Genomic DNA, 18,886 nt, shown 5'->3' with positions numbered 1-18,886 from the left:
GGTGACCTCTGTTAGTCCGTTGGTTTGCGGGTGTGCCACTGAGGAGAATTTTAAGAGAATTCCTAGCTCAGCGCAAAAATCTCTGAAGCTGGCGCAGTCGAATTGCTTCCCGTTGTCTGTGACTAGGGCATGTGGAGTGCCGAACCTGTGACATGTTAATGTGTGGTTTTGTTTTGCTTTTGACTTAAAGGAAAAAATGAAAAATACCAAATACCTGCTCATGACTTCGTTTGATAACCACTTCTGGATTTTCTTACTTGTTATGGTGCTCATGGGTTGTACCTCTATCCACTTGGTGAAATGGTCGACTGCGACTACTATAAACTTTACTTGTCCTCTCGCTGGGACAAAGGGTCCCAGTATGTCTACTCCCCATATCATGAAGGGCCAAGGGCTTCCAATAGTTGACTGGTGAGCGGCTGGGGTTCTGATGAGCGACCCAAATTTCTGGCATTTATCGCACTTCTTGACCATTTCTTCAGCGTCTTTTTTCATCGTGGGCCAATAAAATCCCTGTAACATTGCTTTTCTGTATAAGGTTACTGCGCCCTCGTGAGCTCCGCATTCTCCTTCATGGATTTCCCGAAGGACGTAGCTTCCTTCTTCTAGTGATATGCATTTAGACCATGGGTGTGTGACTGAGGTCCGGTACAGTGCTCCTTCTATTAGTGAATAGACGGAGGAAATTCGAACTAGCTTAGCCGCTTCGGTACGTCCTTCAGGTAGGACTCCGTCCGCTAAATATGCCACTATGGGTTGCATCCATGGATCTAGGACTGCGACTGGTAACACCTGCTGCTCCTCTACCGTTGGTGTTAACCGCTCCTCCTTCATTTGGAGTGATACATATAGCTGGCTTTTCACTGCGGCTGCCTTGGCTATTGCATCTGCTCTAGTGTTCTCTTCTCTGGGGATGGGTATGATTTCCCACTGTCCTCCGTTTTTTTCGATCTTCTTGAGTTGTTCCTTTGCTCTTGCCATGTATTTCGCCATGTTTTGGTCCTTGGTTTGGAATTGTCCCAGCACCTGGCTAGTGACTAGTTGGGAATCACTATGGATTTTTAGCTTTTCCGCCTTTACTTCAATCGCGATTTTGAGTCCTGTTAAGAGGGCCTCATATTCTGCTACATTGTTAGCATATGGCAGAAATATTTGCCTGAGAAATGAATAAAACATATTTGTACCTGCCACATTGTTGGTAGCCTTGAAGCTTAGGTGTACTGCATACTCAATTGCGATTTTGTGAGGTCCTAATAGGACTACACCTGCTCCTGCTCCTTGGTCACTGGAGGCTCCGTCTACGAATAGGTTCCATGTCAACTCCTCGGTTGCTGAGTCACACGGTTTCTCTGTCATCTCTGCCACGAAGTCCGCGAGTGCCTGGGCTTTCAAAGTTGTCCTTGGCTCGTACCTGATGTCGTGCTCTCCCAGTTGTACCGACCAACTGACCAATCGTCCTGAAGTCTCAGGTCGGTACAATGCTTTCCTCAAAGGCTGGTTTGTGCGCACTATGACTGTGTGTCCTTGGAAATACGGTTTGAGCTTTTTGGTGGTTATGACGACGGCAAGTGCAAGTTTGTCTATGGTTGGGTAATTGAGCTCTGCCCCTTTTAGCGTTCTGCTTATATAGTATATCGGCCACTGCTCCTCCTCTTCCTCCCGTACTAGTACTGAGGCGATGGTCTCTCTCCCTACCGATAAGTACAGGTACAGGTTCTCCCCGGCTACGGGCCTACTCAGTAGGGGCGGGTTGGTCAAGAATGCCTTTAATTCTTCGAATGCGACTTGACAGTCCTCATCCCATTTGAATTTTTTCATGTTCCGGAGTTGTTTGAAAAACGGCAGGCATTTTTTGGCTGAGGAAGAAATGAAACGTCCCAGTGCCGTGACTCTGCCATTCAAATTCTGTACGTCCCTCACACTCTGGGGGGCCTTCATATCTATCACTGCTTGGATCTTTTCTGGGTTTGCTTCTATTCCTCGTTGGCTGATCAGATAGCCTAGGAATTTTCCTGCTTTAACACCGAAAGCGCATTTTGCCGGGTTGAGTTTCATTCCGAACTTGTTCAGGACTTTGAAGGTTTCTTCTAAGTCTTGGGCGTGTTCCTCTGCTGTTAGGCTCTTCACAATTATGTCATCCACGTATGCTTCTACATTCCTCCCCAGCTGGTCTTGGAACATGAAGTTGACCAGACGTTGAAAGGTGGCTCCTGCGTTCTTTAATCCAAACGGCATGACTTTGTAACAGTATGTCCCTCGGTCTGTGACGAATGATGTTTTCTCTTGATCCTTCTCCTCCATCGGTATTTGATGATACCCCTGCGCTGCGTCTACGAAGCTATATAGGAGATAACAAGCTGTTGAGTCCACTAACTGGTCTATGTTGGGGAGCGGATAGCTGTCCTTTGGGCAGGCCTTGTTCAAGTCTGTGAAATCGACACACATCCTGTACTTCCCGTTTGCCTTCTTTACTAAGACGACGTTTGCCACCCATTCAGGATAGAAAACTTCGCGGATAAAATCTGCTGCCTCCAAAATGTTTACTTCGTCTGCGATTATCTTCTGCCTCTCCTCAGTGAACCTCCTCTTCTTTTGGACTTTGGGTACACTGCCTGGGATCACGTTCAGTTTGTGCGACGCTACTTTGGGATTGATTCCCACGATCTCCGTTGGTTCAGTGGCGAAAGATTCCACGTTCTTTTTCAGTATCTCTGTTATTTCATGTGCTACCTTTTCTGGTACTTCTGTGCCTACTTTGACCATCTTGGTCTCAGTTAGGTGAAGCTCTTTCATGACGCCTACTGGTTCTGCTCCTTGTGACTCCTCCTCTTCTACTGCGTCTCCTGGGAACGCCTCAATAGTCAAACTCTCATCTTCCTTTGTTGTTACCAAGCAGCATTCCTTGGCCATCTCCTGGTCTCCTCTGACCACTACTATCCCAGATGGTGTTGGCATTTTCAGGGTTAGCAGCCTGATGCTAGTTACTGCTCCCGTCTGGTACAAGAATGGTCTGCCCAGTATGCTGTTGTAGGCCAGTGGAAGGTCTACTACATTAAACTGAGCATGCATCTTTTTGACTGGCCCTTCACTTCTATTTCCCAATTCTACATATAAACTTACTGTCCCTTCTGGACGTATTGGTGCTCCTCCCAGGCCTACTAGTGGGACTGAGGACTTCCGCAGGTCTGTTGTTGAGCCTTTCATCTCTTTGAATGCCTCCAAGGTTAATAAGTTCACGGAACTGCCTTCATCTACCAGTATCCGTTTTACTAGGTGATTCCTGATTATGGCTTCTATCACCAACGCGTCATTGTGTGGTCCCTTCACGTGATGTCCATCTTCTGGTCCGAACGATATCTCTGGGATTACTTCTCTTTCAATTGCGAACACCGTGGCCGACCCTCTTCTGTTTCTTTTCTTTTTTTGATTATTGCTGTAGGGCTCTCCTCCTTCTATCACGTTTACTACGCCTGCGACCTCTTTCTGCTTCTTGTTTTGTTCCTCCTTTTCTGTAAACTCCCCTTTTCTTTTGTCTCCTGGTCTGTCGTTGACAAACTTCTTCAAGAGTCCAGACTGGATTAGCTGCTCTATTTCTCTTTTGAGGTCCCAACATCTGTCCGTGTCGTGGCCATAGCCCTCATGGAAGCGACAGTATTTGCTCTTGTCTCTCTGGATGTCCGGGTCCATCTTCCGGGGTGTGTTGAACATCACTCGATTCTGTTTCATCCAGCTGAGTATGTATACTGGGGCTTTATTCAACGGGGTGAAGTCGTAGGGTCTGTGCCCTGCGCCATATCGCTGAGTCCGTGGCCGTTCTTCCTCCTTCTTCCCTCGATATCTGGAACTATCCTGCTTGGTGTGCTCATGTTGTTTCGTGAGGGTTCTTCTGGATTCGTCTAGTTCCACATATTTGTGAGCGATCAGCATTAAGTCTTGAAAGGTGGTTGGCTTTTTCATCAGGATCTTGTCACGGAGTTCTTCAAACTTTGTTCCCATCTTCATTGCTTCGATGGCTGTGTCATGGTTCAGGTTTTCGATTTGCACTGCTTCCTTGTTGAATCTTTCTACGAAATTTTTGAGGGTCTCCTGCTCTCCTTGCTTGCACTTCCTCAAGTCGCTGGAACTCTTCTGCATGGGGATATTTGTTCTGAACCTTGCTTTGAATGCCGATGCTAAGTCGGAGAAGGAACTTATTGACCCTGCCTTAAGACATGAGTACCATTTTTGCGCCGATGCTTTTAACGTCGCAGGGAACACTCTACAGAGCATGGGATCAGTCACATCTTGTAGCATCATGATCGTCTTGAACTTTGAGATGTGGCTTTTCGGATCTCCTGTTCCATCAAAAGGCTCAAAAGTTGGTAGTTTAAACCTCGAAGGGAACCTTACCGACTGTATCTCTGAGTTGAGTGGGGAATCTTCGTCCCCTCGCTCTTCCTCTGCTCCCTTGCCTTCTTTCTGATATTTCTTCATGGCGCTCTTAATTTTCTCGTCAATGTTGCTCCTTTCGTCCGCTCCCCTCCTCTTGTTGGATGAATGGCTTTCTGCGTCTTTGCTGTGCTTCCCTGGCATCTTGGTTCCTTTTGATTTGTCGTCTTCGATTACATGAATTCGACCGCTATTCCGCACCGCTGCTTCTACGACCTTCTCCTGGGCCGTCTTATCTCCCAGGAGCGGGACTGCTCCTGGTCCCTTGTCTAGCTGCTCCTTCTCCTTTTGTAGTATGGGCTCCGATTGTCCTCTTCTCGGTGCGTTTCCTCTTTCTTTTTCCTTGGTGACTGGGGGGTCCTTTCCACGTCTGGTTCCTACGTCAACTCCCTGGTTTTGCTTTTCTGCGAATTTCTCCTGATCTCTTGCTAGTCCTATCAGGTGGTCCTGGAAGTCATTGATGCTCTTCATTACTGCCTCATGATAGAGGGGTGGCATAGGCACCCCCTGGGGTACGTATGGGGGTATCTGCGCCGTTGACGTCACTGTCCCTTCTGTGTCCAGGGACGGGAAAGGAATAGGCTGGACGGGTCGCGGATACCCTGGTTGGTTAGGTTGACTCCACGGATAGTAACCTGGATACCATCCTCCTGCCTGTTACTGATAGGTCATAGGTGGCTGGTATTGTGGAGTATAATATCCCCACGGCGAGGTTGTGTTCCTCAGTGGGTGTATGCCCTGAACGTTTCTCATCATGGGTGGTGGTGTGATGTCGTACGCGACTCCCGTGGTTGCTGGTATGGTCCCACTGGAGATCGGAACGTTAATTCTGATTCCTCCTTCGGGTATCAGGGGTGGGATGATCGGACCACTGCTTGCTGGTAAGCCTGTTGTTGTCACGACCACTCCCGGCGGTGGTGGTTCTTCTCTTCCCTCCATTCCGTCTTCAAAACCAAGATTAAAACTTATATTAGAAACGAATGTCGTTCCCACAGACGGCGCCAAATGATGGTTTTGATGATCGTCTTTGTCACTATTGTCGCTGAGCTCCCACCTGCTAAGATCAACAGGTTAGAAGGATTCGAGCCGGTGTTGGCTCGAACACCCTCCGATGCCTAAGTCAGTCTCTGGTGAGGTATCAGTGAAAGTAATGATGAGAAGTGAATATGGGAGTTACCTGGCTTAGGCTTCGTTTATATATATATTACATAGTCTTTGTATCATAATAGGATTGTTTCTCTATTTGTCTCAGTTATCTCTATGAGATTCGCCTCTATCCCTGATCTTAAGGGATTTCGGTGTTATCTTGATATCTTCAGCTGTTATAGCTGCGTACTGGGTCAGGGACCTGAATAGATCAGTCTCTGGGTCCATATTCAGGGCCGTTGTAGTGAGTCTTGTCCCTTGTTCTGGTCCTTTATCCATCACTCGCTGAAAAGGACGCCAAGCTTCTATCCAAAAACCTTGCACGCTTGATAATACCCAGACTTGACCGAGAAGATACCATTCTTATTCATTGACCAGAAAAGCTTGTCAGGTGGGAGAGTTCTACTAATCAGAATTTTCAGAATATTGGCCATATCAGCCGGGGAGAAACATTCCCAAACCTTCTCGTTGTTCCAGCAACCATTAGAGGATAAAAAGTAACTCACTTTGCAATCCTCGCTGATGTTTGAAACGACCATCGATTTCATGTAGCAGGTAGAAGTAATCCATCGGTTATTTAGAACATTAATACATGCACCATTCCCTATCATCCACGCCAAACCAGTATCGCGAATACGCTTCCCCTCCATAATACTTTTCCATATATAGCTCGACCCTCGACGCCTAGTAGCCTGCAAAAAATCACAGTTTGGATAGTACTTGGCCTGTAGGACTCTAGCGCAGAGAGACCGAAAGTTATGGATAAGGTTCTAGGCTTGTTTTGCGAGCATTGCAAGATTGAAGGCGTGTAAGTTCCGAAATCCCAGTCTTCCATCTTTTTTCGGTTTACATATGAGTTCCAACTAATCCAATGAATCTTCTTTTGATCATCCGTCCCACTCCACCAAAATTTTGATATAATACGCTGCATTTCCTTGCAAAAAGAAACCGGAAGGGAAAAGACGCTCATGATACAAGTGGGGATAGATTGCGCTATCAATTTAATAAGAACTTATTTACCCGCCTTGGACAAAAATCTCTCCTTCCATCCGAGAATTCGCTTCTGAAGCCTATCCTTAAGGAACGCAAAATGGGTTTCTTCGACCGCCCAATTAACGTAGGCATTCCAAGATACTTCTTGAAGCTATTGACTTACCGAAAAACCAAGCAATCTTCCAAGGCAGCCCTATTTCCGTGAGATACTCCTTTGCTGAAGAACATCTCGGATTACTCCGTATTAACACTCTAACCGGAAGCTTGTTCATAAGAACTGATGATACCTCTCAGGGTCTGTCCCTCCCAAATCGTCGCTTTGATGAACAGAACACTGTCGTCAGCAAAACGAAGGTGACTAATGTGGGGACCTCCTCTACAGACTCTACCACTTGAAATAACCTTATCTCTCACACCCCGTCGAATAAGCGAAGAAAAGCCCTCCGAGCAGAGGAGGAAAAGATATGGAGATAGTGGGTCGCCCTGACGAAGTCCCGTTTTAGGATGAAGGATGCTGAAAGGTGAACCGTTTATGAGGAAAGTAAAGGAAACCGACGATATACAAGACATGATAATCCTAATGAAGTGATTAGAAAAACCCATCCGAACCAAAACCTGCTCTATGAAGCTCCACTATACTTTGTCATAAGCTTTATTCATGTCCAGTTTAAGCGTTGCAGTCCCCACTTTTCCCTGAGAACGCTTAGCCATGGAATGAAACAGTTCAAAGGCAATCATCACATTATCTATAATTAATTTCCCCGGGACAAAAGCGCTTTGTGATTCATCAATCAAATCCGATAACACAGCTTTGAGGTTGGCAATCACTTTAGCCATAAGCTTATAAATGACATTGCACAGACTAATGGCCCGGAGATCTTTCATGGTTTCAGGTGCAACTGTTTTAGGTATCAATGTTAAGAAGGTATGATTAACCCTACTCGGCATCACTCCCGAAGACAAGAACTCAAGGACGCAGGTAACCACATCTCGACCCACTATGTGCCAATAAGAATCATAGAAAAGCACATGCATACCATCAGGTCCTGGCGCCTTCAGAGAGCCCATTTGTTTGAGCGCAGCTACCACTTCCTCTTCACGGTAAGGCTTTTGGAGCTCAGAGAACTGCTCCGCACTCAAACAAGAATCAATACAATCAATGACCATATCCTGGTTTATGGGGGACGACGAGGTGAAGAGGGCTTTGTAGTATGTTTCAATAACCCGGTTGACTTCTGTACCATTCCTCCACAACCCATTCTCGTCGCGGATATGCTGAATAAAGTTGTTTTTTTTCATATTGGATGCTTTCTTGTGGAAAAATTTTGTATTACGATCGCCTTCGCGAAGCCAATTCGCCCGAGATCATTGTTTCCATAAAATATCTTCCGGCGCAAGAAGATTATCAAGCTCAGCTGAAACCTCCGCAACTCAACCACAAGAAGAACTCTGATCATGGTTGTTTTGTAAAAGAAGCAGTTCAACAAGCTTCTTTTTAACGTTTTTTTGAACGTTGCCAACGTTGGAGTAAGCCTATGATTTCAAGGTAGCACCACAAGATTCAACCCTAGCCATAATATCTGACGACACTGAAATTCCCCTACCAAGCTGAGTAGACAACCTCGTCGAAATGCTCAAAACCCATCCATACCTACTCGACACGAAACACTCTAGCTCGCCTGACACCATTCAGAGAAGCATCCATACCTGCTGTATTTAAGAGAATTTGACAATGGTCCGATTTGTAACGAGAAAGATGCGACACTCGCCAACCCGGAAAAGCATTCTGCCACTACAAATTGGCCAAGAATCTGTCCAGCCTGATCTATATAAGGTTATCATTATTTCTCCTATTAGACCACGTCTAAGTACCGCCAGAATGGCCCAAGTCTTCCACTCCACATTCATCTATTACTTCCTTAAACATCTCAATCTCCCTCTGATCACTACCTCTACCCCCCTTCTTCTCACTAAGAGATAAATGGAGATTAAAATCCCCGAATATAACTTGAGCCTGGGAGGAGCCACTTCGCAATTGTTTAATCAGCTCACAGGTCCGAGACTTATGTTGTGATTCCAGCCATCCATAGATACCCACTCCTTGCTACAAAATGTTAGCATTAACATCATCCACCAGAAAACCAATGTAATTGTTCGATGAATTGTCAATCCTAACGTCAATATTTTTCCTTCAAAAGAGAGCGACACCTCCCTTTCTACCATCCGCATCAACAATAAAAGAATAAAAAGTATCAAAAATTCTAACAATACTACTGAATTCAATATTAACTAACTTAGTCTCCATAAGAAAGAAAATATATGGGGAATTATTTTTAACAAATAATTTAAGCGCCCTAACCGTCCAAGGATTCCCCAATCCTCGAAGGTTCCAACTCAATATTTTCATTGCGTCCGGCGAGACTGAACGTCAGTCTCCGCCGATATCTCAATATTTTCGAACCGATCCATCAACCCATCTGTAAATTTCTTTGAGAAAAGGTCATCAGGAAGACCACCATTAACCTCACTTCGGGATCTCTTCATAGTACTTTTCTTTTTAGAGCCACTCCCCTCCCCAGGAACAGCATTCTTGCTAGTTTTGCTACGGGTCCAGGAACCCTCTTTGCCCAGCTGCTTCTCCTTGTTCACCTGTCCAAAAACCGCTGCTATATTATCTCCTTTCTTACTAACATCGTTGGACTGAGCTTGAAGTATATGAACATCCACAAGACCGTTCAGTTGTACCACTTCTGCACCCGATAGTCTTACAATTGGCCTCAAATTATTCTGCCCACTGACATGTTCTTTCAGGTTCGCTAAACCACTGTCCTTTTCAACACCTACATTCTCCAAATTTTGATTGAGATTGAGACCCCGTTGCACCCCAGATGAGCTACCTCCATTATTCGACGTGAACCCTGGTGATTCATGCACATCAACCCTGTTGTGTCTAAAGAGAACTCTAGACTTATTTCCCATCAAGCTCCGTTTACGCGGGGTAGCCCGTAAGCTTGGACCGTATGGCCAGTCAAAAACTTCAGTCTCCTTAGGTTTCTCTTCGCAGTCAACAACGAGATGATCCATCATACCACACCAATAGCAAAAGTTTTGAATTAGTTCGTACTTAAACGGGATCCAACACTACTCCCCAAGTGGGTTAATAAATTTCGTACCTCTAATCATAGGTTTAGAGACATCCAACAAAACCCTAACTCTACAGAACCAGTTGCATTCTCCACTTTCACCATCGACCTTTAGAACTCGACCTAACTTCGATCCAATTTTGCTCAGGGCAGCTTTACCTCTACAGCTCATCGGGAGATTGTAGATTCTAACCAATACAGGACAATGTTTTAGAATCATGTTATTGGGTTGCATGTTTCCGGACATGGGTTCGAGAAGAATAAGTTGTTCATCGAAATTCCACGGACCCTCCCTCAATATTCTTAACTTATCGTTCTTTGAAGCAAACTAACACACAAACAAATTGTCACCAATATCCCTCATGTTAAAACCTTTTAACAGCCTCCTAGCACTCGCCAAAGCGTTCTTCATATATGGTTCAAGTTGTATGGTTTTTGCGTCAGAAGCTTACCCACCGGCTGAGTTCACTTTCTCAACAACATTATCGTCAACAACATCCTCCAAAGTAATAGTAATATGTTCCTCCTCAGTTAATCGCAACTGAGCGCATGTTCAACAAGACCTTCCTCATCTAGACACCTCAAACAACTCCACGGAGAAGGGAGAGATAGACGCACGTGAAAAGGGCGTAACAGAATCGAGAAACCGATAGCAAATCTTCACAAGGAAGAGAAAAACCCTTACCCTAGAAAACCTAAGGTAGAGAGAACTTAACCTTATTTTACATATTCTTAAATATTGATAATTTATAATTAAATTTCAAAAAAACAAAATTCAATAAACATTTTTATTTAAATATGGTATCATATTTGTATTTAGAATTTCATATTTCATACTACTTATATTTTAAAATTTAATAATTAATAATTATTAAAATTGAATTAATTTAGTTGAATCATTCGAATTATTTGAAAAGCCGGTTTTATCTCGGGTCTGGTTTGAAAAACATTGGTAAGATAAATTTTGGGATAATTGATCCTGACCATCACTGAACTTTCGAGTTTTTTCATTTCGGTCATTGAACTATTTTTTTTTTCTTTTTGATCATTAAATTTTTATTTTTTCATTTTGGTATTCAGGCCAAAAATGCTTAGGTGGTAGCCGAAAATTGACATGTGGCAACCGAATTTTGCTAGTATTATTTTAAAAATTTATCACACATGCATAATTTCACTTTAAAAATGAGTTTGTAGGTCAAATTATGCATATATGGTAAGTTTTCAGGTAAAAAAAGATTAATTCCGGCTGCCACCTAAACATTTTTCGTCGGAAAATATCAAAATGAAAAAAATAAAAGTTTAATGATCAAAAAGAAAAAGAAAATAGTTCAGTAACTGATATGAAAAAACTTGAAAGTTCAGTGATCTTCAGAATCAATTATCCATACATTTTGATTTTTAAAAAGTGCGGGTCGGAACTAAGAATTAGGCTGGGTTTTTCCATGGCAGACATGGGAGAAAGCTCGTCAACTGCTCTGAATTCAACCAGTGAGAAGCCTGTAGTTATAAGGGTCAAGCGCAAGTCCTACCACTCTCGCCTCGACGCTTTCTGTGAGTACTTACTTCTCTGTTTTTAGCTCAAATCTTTTGAGTTTTGTTTTAATTTTTATTGCTGTCTAGGGCTAGAAATCAATGAAAGGCCATTGAAGCGCGCGCTTTTGGATTTTCAGAAGCTTTCCGTTACTGATGCTGAATCAAAAGGTACGGACGGACCGCCGAACATTTTCATTTATTTATTTCAATTTCTGCAAGTTTGTGGTTTAGGGTTGATTTACTGAATTGTTGTTGCAGTGGAGGAGTTGAAGACTAAGAAAGTTTTTGTACAGCATGTTGAAACAGTTAGCAACTCAGATGCCATTATTGATGTGCTGCAGTCATTTGTTGTGGTAACTAAGTTTAATTTGTAAGCTGTCTATTCATTATTACATATTGGTAGTTTACAATTGTTTTCGTGTCGGATATACTTGTTTTTTAACAGCCGAGTTCTAGTAGTGCTGTTGAAGTTATTCCGAAAGGCGAAGAACGAAAGCCAAGTTTAAAAAAGGATAGTGTGAGTTCAATGCCTCTCTCCCACTCGATCACACTAAAATTTGCTTGATAATGTGCATGTAACCCAATGTGCGAATTGTAATGCCTGCAGAAACAAGAGCAGCTTTTATCCAAGGCGAGACAAAGTAAAGAGGTTAGCTTACTTGAATTTTGCATAATTTGTAAAAGATTTATAGTATTACAGTATTACAATGTCATCATTTTTTCATTTGTTTAAATGGTATTGATTTGTTTTCTTTTTTCAATCTTACACTTTTAGGTTTACATGCTGTACTTCTTGATTGCTTACTGGTTTTTCAATTCTTGATATATAGTACATATACGTACGATTCTTTTAGCTTATATTTCTTTTTTGTTTCAATCCTTTTATAATCATCTTTTAGCGTCTTGTTGAGCTGCTAGTATTTCCATCTTATTTGAAGCCATGGCTGTAGCCAATCTGTTTAACTTTTACTAGAATAGGAATGGTTGTAGTGAGATATGTCTGCATCATGGTCATGAAATGCTGAAATTTGCATATCCTTTTCCTTGAGATTGACTATGAGATGCATGCTAAACTTTGAGATTTTCTGAGTGTTGTCTATTGAGACCACAATCCTTGTGTATTTTTATGATGAATGATGATTAAGTATACTGTTGCATTATTGTTTCAGGCAGATGAAAAACGTCATTTTTATTCATTCTTTTGTGGTAAATTGAGAAAAGTAATAGTTGCATGTTTACGCTTATGTTCTATCAGAGCTCTAGACTCTTATAGTTGTAAAGTATAATTTGACATTTCTAACATTAGTTAACCTTTTCTCTTTTGATAATTCAAATCATGTTTTACTTTACATGATCCGTTTGTTGATCTTCATAATATTATCATTTGCAAGATGGAAAACCTTGATTATATTTGCTTCAGGATGGAACATGTTTGTTTGTGGGATGCAATTTTCTTGCATAAAGCTTTTAGGTTGGCTGACATTAAGAATTTGAGTTACTTCATTTTCATGAGCAAAGTAAGCTATACTTTGTTGAGGGATGTCTAGCTACTTTAGACTCACTATATATTTAATTCTGTATGATTGAAGCTCTCAATCTCATTCTGGGATATATCAAGTCTTGAAGAGAAGGACTAGAGAGTTCTGGTTGGTTTGACAGGTTTCAGGTTCCCCATGCAGATATAGCACTATAATAATCTTGTTATCAAGCTATCAGGCTAGTTTGAGCAGGGGGGGTAGGCCATCATTCATGTTTCTCCACCTTATTTATTTTCGGAGAAAGTCCAAACCATCTACTACATAATTTGAGTTGATTCATCTCTATATTTTCTGTTTGAGAAGACAAATATGTATTTTTATTACCATGATTGCTTGAATGTCTCGTCTCTCGTGATTATATGCACTTTGTTTCATACTTTCCCCACTATGTATTAGGTATCAGCTCAAAATGCTCGATTTGAACAAATATGGAGACGTCGTAGGGGAAACAAAGAGGCTTCTCAAGATAAAGCACTCCATGACATGTGTCATTTTTATGATATTGTCCGTGTTGATGTCGAGGGACAATCGAGTGAGATGCAAGAGCAAGAGTAAGTGTTGTCATCATGTATGGTATCCACTGATCTCTCTTAGAAATTTGTTGAGAATTGTAAATTATCTTAAGATTCTGTTGCAGGGTTATGTCTTTGGAGGATCAGGAACTTCTCTCTAGTTTTCTTCCTCTACTTAGAGAGTTTATTCCAAGTGCTGCTGCTGATATTGAGTCTGACATGAGTGGAAACATATCGAAGCCAGGTTGTTTTTCTTCTTTGATCACCTTAAAAAGTATTACTTAAAGTTAATCGCGATTCGATCATTGGCTAACTATTTAAATTTCGATTTTGCTGTGCTGTCATATTCTAGAAATGAAAAGTTTGTTTCTAGCAAATTTAGAGATGACATTTTTCAAATGCTTTTAGATTTTATGTAGGTGATTGATAGTGCTCTCCAACTAGTCCCTTCTTGATATCTACTTGTTCATCCGTGCTACATATACGAAGCTTCCTAAATTTCCTTACAGTCTTTTCATTCTTAGAGTCTGCTTGAAAATGCCTCGGAACTTCTCATACATTGAATGAAACACTAAGCTGCAATAGAACGATACAAAACAAAGTATGAAAACCTATAATGAACAACAAACAAGAATTAAATGACTAAAGTAATGAAAATAAAACTTCTAGAATATTAAGTCTGCAATAATGCGAAAATGTTTGTTATCGTTTTGCAATATTATGGAATATTGATTAGGTAAATGTACTTATCTCAAACCGAGTATAATGATTATCCGATACGTATCCACAATGATTGTACGTACTAGTATTAACTTTCCTTCTATTATATAATCTAGAGTAAATTACACTGAGCCACTCCACATGTCATAATTCACACTTTCCTCGTCCTTGTTTGAAAATCAAACAATATAGTCCTCCATTCTTGTTTCTGTCAAAAATTTACTCCTCGTATCCATTTATATGAGAACCCCTTTAAGATCACGTGCATGAATGTAAATAATCTAATGAAATCGTTATCCTTGTGTTAGCCAAATACCGAAATTAACATATTCCCCTTCTCAAGGTAAACAAGTTTTAATTCTAAGCCTATCGATTGAAATCTCTTTCTTAGTGGATGGAACTCAAAACAACCTAAAATAAGGTGGATTTCACTGAAGACAAATAAAATCTTGTCAGTCCATATATAGAGTTTCAAGTGTCCTTTTACTCTCTCTAGGTTTTATGTGATATCCTTCTACATATTTTTCTTATCAATTTTTAACTGTTTATTTCCCTTTGTAACTTTACTCAAGTGAACCGCTTTTACTGCATAAATTACCACCATTATCACCTATAGGTCATGATGATCTTTCCATTTTCTTTTTTCACCACGGTATGGACAATAGCCGTGGTCTAAACCGTGGCCTTCTTGAGTTCCACGTGTGCGTCTCCATGGCAGCGGTTAGGCCATCGTGTCTGCTCAATTCGTCTCCTCTCCACGGCTTACACCATGCGTGTGGTGAGGACAGAGGTCTTCTCCCCTTGCCACGCTTTGGCTCCATGGGCATGGTGAGCTTACCATGGTTTGCACAATGCGTGGTGACCTTTGGCTTTCTAACTTAGCCTCACATTGAGCTTTTCATTTTAGCTTTCACCATGGTCGTAGGATGTGGTAGGCATAATTCCTCGTATGTTGGTACATTTTTCACCAAATTTACTACGAAATAATAGAGACTGATTTAAGTATAGAGGTTTTGTGCAAGTATGCATCAAACATATAAAAACAAGAAAGAAATTGACTGAAATGTAATGTATAATATTATCACTATGAAAAAATGCGCTGCTTTCTAGGATATGCTGTTTGACTTCTACAATCATTTGTTCATATATCCAAACACTCAATTACTCGCCTAGCCTTTTCTGTACGATATCAGGACTGTGGTATAACTGTTCATATTCATGAATGTTGCTTAATGGTCTCTTGTTTCTTGCACAGCATCTGCCGATGATTATGTTTATGACTATTATACTGCGAGGGATGACATAGATATGGACGATGGTGATTCTTTATGCCCATTTCCATTGTAAGTATCGCATTTCTTGTATCTGTTTAGCTGCATCCTTTTACTTGTTATTATTGGTGATTTTCACAAGTGATTACTTTGGTTCAGGGTACAAGTGGAGGATGAAGATTTCTATGATGGGCCAGATGATGAATCAGATTATGAAAGCGACGATTCAAATGGTATCATGAATTCCATTACTTATACGTTCTTTTTAGTTTTTTTTTCCTCAAGTTTCTGTTCATTAAAAAGCCTTTTGTCTCTTTGATGGTTCTCAGCTGAGCATCATCCATGGAATGAGTATCCAGATGAAGAGGAGAGTGGAACATCGTCTAATGAATCAGAAGAAGACGATGACAGAAGTAGTAGGTCTTCAGAAATTGAGGAAAGGCTGCATGGCAGGTCCAAAGTTGGAGTTCCATCTCGTGGAGGTGGGATCGATGATGATGATGATGGTAATGATACTTTTGACGACTATGAAGATGATGATAACTTTGAGTGTGGTGATGATGATGAAGACAGTAGATGATATTGTTAATATGGTTTTTGCCCAACTTGTGTCCTCTTGCTATATTGGTAAATTACCTTAGTTTTGTTTTTGTGTCGAAGTTATAGCTGTACAAACTTAGGTAGATTCTCTTATGTGCCTAGTCTGTTTGCAATGGCGGCCTGCATGATCCGTCGTGTGCAGCTTCAGTGGAGACGTTGACATTGGCTAATGTGGATGATGGTGATTATGGAGTTGAGAGGTGTTTTATCTGATGAGGTTGCATATAAGAAGAAAACAAAAATTCATGGATATGCCCTCATGTTGTTGCTGTATAGCAACATCTCTTGCTTTTGATTATTATTGCAATTCCAACCTGCAGCTGGTAATCTTTATCTTTTTCAGTCTTTACCTTAATCCATGTTTATATTGTTAAATCAGTAAATTGATTTTCTTCTCCATTAGCGCGGATGAGTAGGATATGGGATTGATCAAGAAACAATCCTCGGGATGATTGTTGCTGCAATGAAGTCATGAACTTCTTACTCGTTTCTCCACATACAATGTAAAAAAATGAAAAATTAAACAAAGATCATAGGATAAGCCACATCAGGGTATTTGAAAATTTATGAATAGAAAAGATGAAAATGGACATGTTTGGAAGGAGAACGTTGGAATGGTTTTGAGCTTGAACATCCATTAAATGAGAGAATATAAAGAGAAGTAGGCCCAGCACCATCAATTAGTAGGGTAAAAATCAAAAATCCCTCAAAAATGGTACTGTGTTATATTTATACCTCAACATTTTATTTTTTGCAACAATCTCTCAAGACATTTGAAAAGTTTTCAAAAATCACCCAATATCCAAAATAGGACAACTTTGCCCCTTTCATAACTCAGCTACTATTAGCCGGATCTGAGAGCTTTCCGTATCTGAGAGCTTTCCGTCTAAGCCCTGATGCTACTTTTCATTATGTGAAACTTTGGGCGATTTGTGGATGAAGGATTTCCAGTTAATAACTTTGGATACGTATTGGAATTTTTTTGATTAGATTATCTATGTCGTCTCTATTTTCCAAGAACACTAGTATTAGCTTGTCCACTGTGTCATTCATGGAGAAACTAATTATAATTGGCGGTGATAAACAGGGATTCAGATTGGGTTTAATTCATGGACTTCTAGTCAGTAGTCACTAATCAAGGTATAATTGTTAAAGAATAAGAACCACTAATGGGTCGTTGTTTGTATTTTGTATTGTGGAGGAGAAGCAAAAATTTCAAAATGAAGACGATGACCATGTGTAATTGTGTATGGTTTTAGGTATGGTGGTTTCTGTAATTGTACAAAAAAGTGAAACGTATGCTGCGTGTATTACATGCATCATCACATTCACTTAAGAATTTAATTCAAATACATTTCAGTTAAAAAAAATATTCAATTTATATATTACACTAAATCTCAAAATCCTCTCAATACAGAATGTCATTTAAAATTATAAAAAGCAGCAAAATAAATTTTATTAAAAATTGAATTAAAATAGTTAAGTTGATATAGGTTTATATTAGGTTCACATCAGGTTGATTTTCGGTTATATAGACTGTCAAATACATTTCATTTAAAAAGAAATATTCAATTTGCATATCAATCTAAATCTCAAAATTCTCTCAATATAAACTGTCAGTTAAAATTGTAAAGAGCAGCAAGAATTTTTTTATTAAAAATTAAATTATGGTAGTTCAGTTGATATAGGTTAACATCAGGTTCACATATGATTCACATCAGGTTGATTTTTGGTTTTATAAACCGTCGAATACATTTCACTTAAAAGAGATATTCAATTTGTATATTAAACTAAATCTCAAAATTCGCCCAATATAAAATGTCAGTTAAGATTGTAAAGAGCATCAAGATAAATTTTATTGAAAATTCAATTAAGGTAGTTCAGTTGATATATGTTCGCATAAGGTTCACATCAGGTTGATTTTCGTTTTTATTAACCGTCGAAATAATTCAATTTGTATATTAAACTAAATCTCAAAATTCTCTCAATATAAAATGTCAGTTAAGATTGTAAAGAGCAGTAAGACAAATTTTATTAAAAATTGAATTAAGGTAGTTCAGTTGATATAGGTTAACATCAGGTTCACATACAGTTCACATCAGGTTGATTTTTGGTTTTATAAACCGTCGAATACATTTCACTTAAAAGAGATATTCAATTTGTATCTTAAACTAAATCTCAAAATTCTCTCAATATAAAATGTCAATTAAATTTTATTGAAAATCCAATTAAGATAGTTCAGTTGATATAGGTTCACATAAGATTTATATCAGGTTGATATTGAGTTCACATTGAGTTGACATTAAGTTTATATTGAGTTGACATTGAGTTTATTAGATTTCATTTTAATAAAAACTTAGATTATTTAATTTCAGTTTACGGTTAGTTCATTTGTCACTTTATAAGGTAGTTTTGATAGTGAAAATTATTAATAAATTAATATGATTAGAATACATTAAATTTAAAATTATAAAAAGTTTATAAAAAATCTATTCCACATTAATTTAATTTGAGTTTACATTAAATTAACTTTCAGTCTATAAGATTTTTGACATAACAAGTTTAGAATAAATTAATTTAATTAAAATAAATTACTATTAAATATATAATCAGTTTACTAAGTATTTATTTTAGTTAGTCTATATTAAATTGACACTGAGTTTACATCAAGTTCACATTAAATTTATATTAAATTCACATCGATCACTAGAAAGAATATTAGAAAATTTACATTAAATTTATATAAAAATTCACTTTATTAATTAGTTTATTTGAATTTACATTGAATTTACTATTTTTTATAACTCTTAGACAAACGACATATTATTTAACTTTTAGACCAATTGATATACCGTTTAACTATATTTATATAACGTTTAGGCAAACGACATATTATTTAACTAAATTTTTTAAAAATAAAACTATTTAGCTTTAAAAAAAACAATGAATGATTGTAATGATTTTTTTATTTATATGTATTTTTTTATTTTTTTAAAATTATA

At 39.4% G+C, this 18,886-nt stretch overlaps 1 protein-coding gene across 2 annotated transcripts; it reads left to right on the top strand.

The window, feature by feature from the left end:
- The first annotated feature begins 11,110 nt into the window (after positions 1 to 11,110).
- LOC126670575 (RNA-directed DNA methylation 4) lies at positions 11,111 to 16,223 on the top strand. 2 transcript variants are annotated; one of them, XM_050364335.2, is made up of 10 exons: positions 11,111 to 11,261; positions 11,331 to 11,411; positions 11,502 to 11,596; positions 11,689 to 11,760; positions 11,851 to 11,892; positions 13,178 to 13,332; positions 13,407 to 13,537; positions 15,269 to 15,356; positions 15,444 to 15,517; positions 15,614 to 16,223. In XM_050364335.2, exons 1-10 carry the CDS (start codon positions 11,153 to 11,155, stop codon positions 15,862 to 15,864), a joined length of 1,098 nt encoding a protein of 365 aa, XP_050220292.1. In that variant the 5' UTR covers positions 11,111 to 11,152; the 3' UTR covers positions 15,865 to 16,223. The 2 variants fall into 2 exon arrangements, with proteins under 2 accessions (XP_050220292.1, XP_050220293.1); XM_050364336.2 differs by having other exon boundaries at positions 11,112 to 11,261; positions 13,419 to 13,537.
- The last annotated feature ends 2,663 nt before the right edge of the window (positions 16,224 to 18,886 follow it).

This window comes from Mercurialis annua, linkage group LG2 (genome assembly GCF_937616625.2).
Source record: "Mercurialis annua linkage group LG2, ddMerAnnu1.2, whole genome shotgun sequence".
NCBI classification, from domain to species: domain Eukaryota; kingdom Viridiplantae; phylum Streptophyta; class Magnoliopsida; order Malpighiales; family Euphorbiaceae; genus Mercurialis; species Mercurialis annua.
The sequence above is the reverse complement of the archived record's forward strand: the minus strand, read 5'-3'. Positions and strand labels throughout refer to the sequence as shown.